Source organism: Papilio polytes, unplaced genomic scaffold, assembly GCF_000836215.1.
Source record: "Papilio polytes unplaced genomic scaffold, Ppol_1.0 DF823399.1, whole genome shotgun sequence".
NCBI classification, from domain to species: Eukaryota; Metazoa; Arthropoda; class Insecta; order Lepidoptera; family Papilionidae; genus Papilio; species Papilio polytes.
The window spans coordinates 2,349,292-2,360,297 of record NW_013525805.1 but is presented as its reverse complement, the minus strand read 5'-3'; the positions used below and the strand labels follow the sequence as shown (position 1 = coordinate 2,360,297).

The 11,006-nt window shown below is 33.0% G+C and overlaps 1 protein-coding gene across 1 annotated transcript; it reads left to right on the top strand.

The window, feature by feature from the left end:
* The first annotated feature begins 1,777 nt into the window (after positions 1–1,777).
* Positions 1,778–5,006, top strand: LOC106104781. The gene is made up of 3 exons (XM_013284916.1): positions 1,778–1,986; positions 3,392–3,505; positions 3,664–5,006. The coding sequence occupies exons 2-3, from the start codon at positions 3,413–3,415 to the stop codon at positions 4,831–4,833; spliced, it is 1,263 nt and encodes a 420-aa protein (XP_013140370.1). The 5' UTR covers positions 1,778–1,986; positions 3,392–3,412; the 3' UTR covers positions 4,834–5,006.
* The last annotated feature ends 6,000 nt before the right edge of the window (positions 5,007–11,006 follow it).

Here is an 11,006-nt window from a genome sequence, read left to right as displayed (position 1 = left end):
CTGGTAACAATCCAACGTGTAAAATATGTGATGGAAATATCGGATTTCTTACCTTATCTGATAGTGACGTCATCTTTAAGCTATCTGAGCCTTTATCAGCCAGTGGTAGGACAGACCTTAAACTAGAATTTTTAGCTGCAAACATTTGAATACAGTATTTAGTTGATGTAAAAATTTAACCCAAAAATGATAAATATGACTTAAAGGACATAATGTTCCATTTAGTAATAAAATCACAATTTAATTTTATATTACTGGCGATAAGATATCATAAGTATTTGTCCAATTTTATCCATTTAACTTTAGGATATTAATTGTTTACGAATTATGCATGGGATATGTATGGATCAAACATTATTTTATTAAATTCGCCTAAGATGTAATTTTTATCTACCAAAACTGTTTTATTTACAATATGTATACCAGTGTATTTAATTAATTTTTAATTCTGGCAACACATAATGTTTGGTGTTGCCATTTTTTTGTTTTTATTTTGCGTGATTGAGTACATCATTTATGGTAAAATCGTAAACAATTAAATGACAGCATTTTAATACTAGCTTCTATCTATAAGTGCTAACAAAGATGCCTTAAATCGTAAAAGTTTTAGTTAACTCTATGGTAGTTTATTATTTATGGTCTCTTGTGATGTCTTTTTTTTTCGCGTTCGTTTGAATTATTATTATCAAATGTAATTGCAAGCTGAACAATAATAGTATTAAAAGTTTATACTAATTCAATTTATTGTTTTATTTTTCCTGTCGTATAAACTAGCTGTTTCCGTGCGGCTTCATCTGCATGAGATTATAAAACCTTTATTTTTGACCGACTTCCCAAAAGAAGGAGGTACTCAATTCGTCTGTGTGTTTTTTTTATTGTTTACATTTGTCTCAATTGTAAATGTCAAAATTTTAATGCACAAATGACAACAAAGGCTTTTGACATAGCCTTACAAATAAACGTGGTATAAAATAAAACATGGAAATAAACTGAGAAGCAAAGCTTTATCGCTGTTTGGTAACTAGTGAAAGGGGGATATTTTTTCCAGTCTTCTTTCTCTAGCACAAAAACTTAATGTTAACGAGAGTGGAAAGAAATGTTCCTCTTTTATAGTTATCAAACATCGATTTTTTTTTCCTGACTGGTGAGGTAACTTTGTGTCAAGCAGTGGACTGTATATTGGCTTGTAAAGAAATAATAGGCTGGTCGATTGGTTGATTGGACGGACGACGGCTGAACCCTTATCCCCGCCAATGTTGCAGTGAGACGCAACACTTTGGTTAGGAAAAAGAAATGAGGGGGCAAGTCGACCCTTTCGTAGAAAAGATGTTATTACAGGCAATATCATCTAAATACTTAAAACTATTTACTAGTTATTCCTTTAAAGAAACAAATATATGAGCAATTGTTTTTTATCTGGTAATTTAGTGAGGGTTAATTAAATTAACATTCATAATTAACATAACAATATTGCATCTGAAAGCGACGCGGATGTGACTCCATATTTGAATGATTTTTGTATCAAAACCGTTAGGTGCTCGTTTCCATTGTGTATTTAAAAATTAACTAAATATATTATAATATTTTTTACAACATTGCAATATTGATGTCTAATTATATTAAAATTCTACATATCTTTTATTTTATAGTAAACCGAATTAACGACTGAGGGGCAATTTTTTTGCAAAAAAAAGTAATAAAACGAAACTGTAACCATCGTAGTTTTATATTGTTTATGTGTATAAGATAGAACGTAATTACTTGAGTTTATAAGTCTTCGCCTAATCAGTACTAAAAATTACAATATAACGAGTGAATGGATACTGCCCAGTGAACTTTCACAGTGTATAATGTAAACGTATTTGAGTATATCCGGTCAGACAAAACGCTCACGACCCGTGACCATCAATACTAGGGTCGACAGAGTCTGTCATTGCGCTGTGGACACCCGGCCTAGCTGGACGAATACTTCGGGATTATGCAACGGTAAGTGACCTTATTGATACATTTTTGTACGGTTGGAGTATAAAATTTCATGTTATAAGGAGGGATAAATCGCATGTAACAAGGAGAACGGTAGTTATAAGTGTGGAAAGATACACCGGTAGAGGTAGACCTAGAAAGAGATGGATGGATTGCGTGAAAGGTGACATGATCAAGAAGGGAGTGATGACTTGGATGACGTATGAGTTATGTGGAGGACAAAAATCTGTTGCGCCAAAAACGGGAATAGCAAAAGGAGGAAGATGATGATGGAGTATAAGATTTCATAATTTGAGTTTACTGTAAAAATTTGGTAGTCCATATTCTAAAACGCTTTTGATTTATGCTATTTTAATTGAATTTAGTAGGGTTTTTTGTTAATTTACTTATGTTTCTTATACCATTCCAAATGTCCTTTCCAATTCTACTACGCGTGAGATGATATGGTTTGCGCTATTAATGGCCGCAGGATTGGAGTCCTCGATCTGATAGCATTCTTTGACTTTTAAACTCTTGGCACGCCGGGCCTGATTTTGATTTTTAGAATGTATTTTTTATATAGTGATTGATTTTTGTATAGTGTTTTATTGACTATTGTTTTATTGTATTTTTATAGCAAGATCTCCTTGGTAATTTTAATAGCACATCTGCTATTGTTAACTTTCAGAGATAGTTTAGTAGAAGGCCTGCGTCTTATTTGGTCAGGTGTTGAAATTAAAGTCTTTTAGATATTTACTTATCGAATTTTAGTTACTCTAGTCGATTAATAGCATGTACAGGAGTACAAATGAAATTCCAAACTATTGATAAAACTAGGTCGATGTCCGTTTTCGATATAATTCAATGGAACAATACAGAACGTTGACAACAATCGATTTATAGCGGTTCTCTTGATGGTAGTCATTCGGAGCGTAACGAAAATGGGCTCTATTTGTAATATAGTCCCGTAATAGTCTGGGAATTTTAACACATTCAATGCTAATACGATTTTTACGTAATAATAAACTCGCAGGACAAGAGACTGTGGCATTGAATGTGTTAACATTGCTTCTTACGTTGAAAATTGCAATTGTAATTTAAATAGTAAATTAGGTTCTTTGTGTATTGCGTTACGTTCAAATGTGTAGGTACTGAGTTTACTAAATTATTTTTGTGAGGCAAACTTCCGTAATTATTTTGGACAATACCGGAGCTGCAAGGTCATCGGCCGCCCATCAGATTTAATAATCTCGAATAACATTCATGGTTTGTTGGACATTTCCTCGCTTCCGTTTTGATTTCATCACATTTCCGCCATTTTTCCATTGACGTAACAGTTTAAGATATTTGCGGATCAAAAAATGTAGGCGTCTTAATATCTTTCATTTTAAATTAACCCAGCTTAATAACTCCGATTTCTGTTTTACAGTTGTTATAAGAGACCGAAAATATGAAGAAATACCTAAAAATGGTTGTCTTTTGGATGGCAGTAGTGCTGCAAGTGGCGAGTTCCTTCGATATTCAACCACCATCTCAAGACCACGTACGTATATTTACTTCCTAATGGAGTGTTCTATAGTAGAAATATTTTCAACAAATGTCATTAACTGAATTTGACCAGCACACAGTATTTATAAACTAATTTGAAATGTAATCGTGATAATATGCATTCATTTTACAATATCAATTTATCGTTTTCAGGACGAATTAGCAGATTCAATTAGAGGTCGGCGAGGGGTTATTGAAGAAGAAAAGTTTTTTAGTGTCAATTCTGATATGAGAAACGTCAACATAAATCAACATACACCATGGCTTCCTAGCGCTTTGCATTCCGAGGAAGACCCTACTACTAAAATATCTATTACTAACGAAGTTAAAGATTCTTTATCACATCAAACAACTGAAAGAGTTACAGATAAACCTATTGGACGTGGCGCGAGAGCTTCCAATGAAAACTGGGTTAAATTACCCTTCCCTGACGAAGAGAAATCCAGAGATAGCATCCTAACTCCGCCAAAACCAACAGGCGATCTTATAAACTCACGTATGCCACGAGTTAACTTTGTCACCCAAAATAAAGCTTTAGAAACATCTGAATCCCGAAACAATAGAGAATCGGTGCAAAGATCAACTCAAACAGATAATATAAGAACCGAATTCGTTCGACCAGATGAAGATGATTTGATGAAAAAACCTATATATCCTAGACAAGCAGTCTACTACCCCGAGGATCCTAGAAGAATGTACGAAGATCGATATTACAACGATGATTTGTATAGACGTGACCCTTACTACGATTTATACGATAGAAAAAGATATTATCCCGGCCCTAGAGTTGACAGATACGATGAACCTTATGATAATTATGTCCCACGAAAACCTAAGAGAATAATTTACTACGCCCATCTACCAGAAGTAGTGAGGACACCGCCGAGTGTCGATTTGAGATATCGATATTCTAACGATCCTTATCGACGTTTTGATGACGATTATTACGCGAGAACTGGCAGGTATGATTATAGATTTAGGAATAGATACCCGTATGCTGCTTTAAGAAAAGACGAGAGGAATTACAGAGATTTAGTTATCGCTGGGACTGATGCCAGAGATAAAAAGATAGATGAAAAAGTAACTCCAACACCAATATTGCCTAAGAAGGAAGAAAAAAAAGACAAACAAGTTAACGTCAATCGAAATGCGAATAGAAATACTATAAACAGCCATCAGTATCACGAAAGTGCAAATAATTTTAACGATCAGATGAATCGTAAAGCTTTTGTAGACGCTAAAAGGCCTGATGACGGATATTTCAGATTTGATGAGCCTTTCTTCCATTCAGCTATCGATGATTCTTATCAAAGAAAATATTAATTCAATTACCATATAATTAAATGTGTTCTTTTGAAGTTTTCAAATATGTATAGTACTTTGAAAACTTCGAAATTAAATTAGATAGGAGATGGGTTTTTTAATTGGTATTTAATATTTAAATAATACAAGTGTTAAACTATTCATGTAATCTGAGAGTAATAAATTGGACTACGACTGGGAAGTGTCGTTTTAATTGTTTAAGGGGCGTTTCCGCTACGACAAATTGTACAAGTAATAAATCGGCCGTTTAAATTAAAACACGGGAGGGTGAAGATGAATTTCATTAAGAATTAATTAATGTCATTCTTAAAGCGTTTTGTTTTTCCTCGCGAATAAAAAACATCTGTCGGAGATGTTCGAGCGGCGACGCGTTTTCTTGAGGTAATTAAGCAATAAATTTTGTGGCTGGCAACATCTCGAGGTGGGGGCCAATTACGACGCGCATTTAAGAAAATGAATGTTCAACACTTGAATCGCGGGCGTATTCTGAATATTGTAATTATACACATATCGCTTCACAGGTTTGTAATAATATTGAATATGCTTGTTGAGAGTATTGTAAATTTGAGATAAATAATAACCGGATGAAGTTCCTATAAAAATACTATATAACCAACATGTGTATTACAATAAAAAATATAGTTCTGAGAGATTAGATACTAGCAAATAGGTGAATATGACTAAATCTCCTTTTGGAATCAGTATTTTTGCATAAGAAATAATTTAAACATTGTTGTTAACAATATTTTCTTTTTCGCTAATAATTTTCTATATAAAACATCGTAGTCAAATAGAAAAAGCTTTATCAGAATAAGGACGCGAAGACGTGACAGCGACGAAACCAACTTGACTAATTAGTGTAAGGGCTTAGAAAAAATCCCGCGACATGACAGCGTGTAATCAGGGGGATAGATTTCGTGTTTTAGCTTTTTTAATGTGGCAACCCTAGCGGATTAATGGCGGGCCCATAAATAACACGTAATTAAATGTACGCTATGGGGCTGCAAGCGAGAATCTTAAAGTTTTTATGATATTTTTATAAATACTAACACCGTTTGTATCTTATGAAGTCACCTGAGAATCCAAAAGGCATTAAAAACCCGTCTAGAAATTTTAAAATAAATATCAGTAGTCTAGTCTAGACATTGCATTAAATCAAGTAAAAATCAATAAACTTAATAAGCATTGGATACATCTATTGTGCAAATAAACGCGGAGTTTGGACACGGCGATCCTTGATGATTTGAATTATTTATGGAGTCCTCGAATTGGGGTGACCACACATTACTTATTTTAATAATTAGCTTAAAAATATTAAAGATCAAAATATATAGAAGTAAAACTTTTATTCTATTAATTTTAAAAATTGATTTCTCAATTTAAAAGTTTATTTTGCATAAAGAATATAACGTAAAATGAGCATTAGAGAAGCAGCGCTTAGTAACGTAATTTTCGTACTTCAGCAAGGCCATTAATGTTACAAGAATTCCTGGAAACCACACTTTCTGAGCACACGTAGCGGTGTTGAACCTGCGGTCTTAGGTTCCCAGACCGCATTAAATAATGTGCTAATCCTACATAACTTATCCTCACGCTCATTTATTCGTACAGTGCAAGCAGAGTTAAAATAAGGCTAGAAGTCCATTTCACTTGACAGGAATTGGGAAAAATAAGACCAATTACGATTTCTTATATTATTTATTAGAGTTATAAGTAATATAATTTAATAACTAATTCAAAACTTATCCGTAGTACGTGTCTATTTATGGTCACCTTACAAAAAGGGTTGTGACAGATGCTCTGTGGGAGTCCGTTGTACAACATTACATAATTCCGGCAAACAGCAGCAATGTCTTGAGGCGAAATTCATTACCGTCTCCGTCGAAATTGCCGGAATAAGGCATTACACGGCCTTCACTCAAATTTAATCCCGGGGTAAGCGGACCATCCTAATTGGAGACCTTGTTTGCGGTAATAATATAAAGGGTTGTGGTGTATTCTTTTGAATAAATCTTAAGAAACTAAGCTTATTCAACGCAAAGAGATTTTTTCTAAAATCTTATTTACTAGCTGTTGCTCGCGATTACGTCCGCGTAAATTAAAAAATTATAAAACACATAACCTAAGTTTTTTAATAGTGAAAGATTTTTTAAAATCAGTCCAGTAATTTTTGAGTTATTTCAATACATAGAGAAATACAAATTTTATCTCTTTACGAGTATAACATTGGTATTGATTTAGCACTATTACATACGTCTTATTGTGACTGTTTTTAGAGAAAAACTATTTTATGTAAACTATACTCTAGTTTTGTGTTTAATTGATTTTTTTTTTGGTAGTCAAGCGTATTGTACAGTTTACAACATTTTAGAAGTCAATACGAAGCTTCATTACAAGCACCATAAGCCATAAGCAACTTAAAAGTCATAAAGCGAGTTCAAATCGTCCATAAATGTAAGTAGCGACATCTAGCGGCCCGCGACAACACGACACCTAAACTATTAACATGTCAATAACAATTTGGTGAATTGCATTTATGTTGTTATAAACGAGTTCCGCAGGGTAAGGGTTGAATGTAGGGTTGCCACATAAATGTTAATGTTGGGATAAAACCTTGTCATTGTTTAGTTTATTGTTATTTCAGTTTTATCATAATTTTATTAATTTTATCAAAACAAGTGTAATTTAATCCAATCAATTTATTTTAACTTTTATAATAAGACATGTACGCTTTATTAATAATACAATTATTAAGGAATTAGAATTAATTAACAATTAAACATTAAATTAGTAAATTTCTCCGCTACTGTGTAAAAAAATTTAAATATTACTTAAAACTTAGATCCTAGACCTAAAACCTAGAAACCTCAACACTTGAAGTAAAAAAAAATAGTCTTTGTGTTCGTCCAGACTACTAAATTTGTGGCAAATTTCATCATTCATTACTTTAAACCGTATGAGATACGTAAAAACAGACAACCATCCATCTAAACTTTCACATTTATTTAGTAAAATTACCGTAATATTTAATTATAAATTAAGTTTGGTGATAACCCTTAACATACGACTCCGATAGTAAACAGTTCTTAAGTCAAGGGTCGTCGTGTCCCGTGTCCCGGGGACAGGTCGGGTTCTGTCGGGACATCCGGCTGATAATTTTCAATTTGTCCGTAATATTCTAACCGTTACATTAGTTATTCATTAAACTCCAGATATGATCCGGGTTCAGTGATTAATATTTATGCATATTGTCCCTTTTGTCTTGTATTTTAAATTAATTTGCCGACCGTTTAGGGGTCAGACTTTACATCATACTTATTCGTATACTTCTTACTAATATTATATTATACTAAGTTTAAATTTGAATCTATGTGGTGTAATTTATTTTTATTTGAAAATGTTTCTTAAAATCATTACTTAGCCTTTCAAAAGAATGTATTATTATTATGTATTTCTTTATTTTTAATGTCTATCTTGGTTGTCACCCTACCTACGTCAATACTTATGTGTATAGGGGCCAGCTGAAAACTAGTGCAGTGAAAGGGCCTGCGTCGTCTCTTCATTAGCTGAGTTTGCCACCTTTTGCCAAATTTTTTTATTAGGTTGTTTTATATTACACTACATATGTAGATTGTTGAGAACGTTAGTTATGAGTGTGGAGGTACACCGGTAGAGGTAGACATACGAAGAGATGGATGGTTTGCGTGAAAGGTGACATGATCAAAAAGGACGTGATGACTGAAATGACGTATGATAGAGTTATTTGGAGGATGAAAACCTGTTGTGCCGTAAATATCATTTGTATTTTATTATTTTTATATTTAATTTTGGCATAGATGCATAGCCTGAAAAAACACAGAGGTTACTAAGTTTTTTTTTTAATTCTGCGCGGTTCGAATCGCGGGCTAAAGCGAATATTAATATGATTCTAAAGTTTATTAGATATATGTATTTATATGTTTATTATAACTAATTCTGCTCTTAATAGACGTTAGTGTACAAAGCGTATACAAACGTACACGTATGTAATCTTATAATTTGCATCATTTAGATCCCGGAGTTCGACAAATAGGCGCATTGCGTCAAAAAGTTGAGCAAACGCTTTCGTAATGAGTAAGCTTGTTTTATTGATTAGATACTTTATTACGCTTTTATATACGTTTGTTTGAATAACTTCAAACCGAAAATCGATAACAAATGCTTTTAGAGTTTTACTATGCTATGGAATGTGATGTGGAACAATGTTAAAGTTTCTTAATAGGTGAAATTTCCTACATTAAAAAATTAACGAATAAAACAAGAAGGACAAACCGTTCTCAATTTCTCTATGAACTTCTAAAGTCGTTTTCTCTCTCTTACGAAGAGTATATTGTAAAATCATACTACTATTATAAATGCGAAAGTATAGATGGATTTTTGTTAGAGTTTGTAGACTTAATGGCTGAACGGATTTGAATAAAATTTGGCATAGATGTAGAGGATAGTCTGGAAGAACACATAGGCTACTTACTTTTTTTTAGTTTTGTTTACACGGAGGGAGTCGCGTGCGAAAGCTAGTCTAACTAGTGTAGCAAATTGTTGGCAAACCAAGCATTAACCCTAATTGTATTTGTTATAATAAACACGAAATGAGAAGATAAACGTGAAATAACAACCTTTATAGCTGTATTAAAAAAAATAAAACTTAAAAATATAATTTATATTGTACAAAATTTCGTAAGCTGTCAACAATACACCGTACCATAAACATAAAGTTCTTAGCAACAATGTTCCCGTACATTTAATATCGAATCGTACGACAAAAATTCTTCTCAGAAACAAAATAACACCTTTGTTATTCGACAAGATACCTTCTTTAAGTTCTAATAAAGTGTCACATAAAGTAAAATGAGTAAGCGAGTCTGTAAGATGCCTCGATATCGAATCTCGCCGCTTCTAAGAAAGATATTCGATACATTGTCGCACGATTTCGAAAATAATTTACGATGTGACACATTCGTTTAACTCGTCTACAAGTCGTTTTGTTCGTAATCGATTTTATATAGCTTTATTCTTGTATAGTACCCGTTAATAACAGACTTGAGAACAAAATGTCACATTTTACAAAGTAAAGCAACGCGTAATTTCTCGTATGTAACAATATTTTAGAGTTCGGATTATATTTTCCTGTGTTGCGTAACAACGTTGGTTTAACGATATATCTCAAATTTCATAGACCACGAAAAACTACGATATTATTAATAAATTGGGATATGTTTACGATCGCTAATAAAACTGTAACATTTCATAATAAAAATAAATACTATATGTGCTTCCATAATTTTAAAAACAAAGTATTCTAAATTCCTTCCTTATGGGAGCAACAAATTAAGAATGCGTTCAATAATAATCAACAGTAACAGAAAAATATAATTAAAAAGCACTAGTTTAGAAAAAAAAACTAAATAGGCAGAGCAACGTAAATATGCCAAAATACGACCTAACTAAAAGCTTAGGTCTTATTTTTTACTAGAAAATCTAGATAACTAAATTACTATTTAAAAAGCAGAGTTCAAGACTCTCACTCCTTTAAAAGTATATGATTTAGGGGTAATTGTTGATTTAATTCTTAGAGACAATTTTATTATAAACTCGCATAGAGTTTGCAAAACATTTCAGCAATTCTTGTTATCTATGGAAGCATGTATCTAGAGTACTTTATGTTTTAGTACGCGTAAATACATAAATAATAGCTCAACATTTCGCGTGATATGCATATCACACCTTCAATATCTTCCACAAAAAATGGTTCGATGTAAGATGCAATCGGACACGCCTCGGCCGAGAGATGGCGTGAATAAATAATAAAAATATCGGCTATAAAGACAATTGATACGTTATGAGTGGTGCATGTCCGGTTGTTTATGGTTAGTGGGGTATCGACACGGGCAGGCGCGGGTTCGATACCCGGTCCGCGCAAAAACGGGCCCGACACAACGCCCCGACGTAATATAATGCGAAATGATCGCCCGTAATGTGTGTACGGCGCAAAATATTGCGGTACAAGAATATTGCTAGGAATGATGCTCTATTTATATTCAATTTTCAAAGACAACTATACAGAGCCGTAGTAGGAGGTATGTCTAACTGGAAAGTTAGTATTTCTTTTTACTTATACAATAGTTCTTTCATTA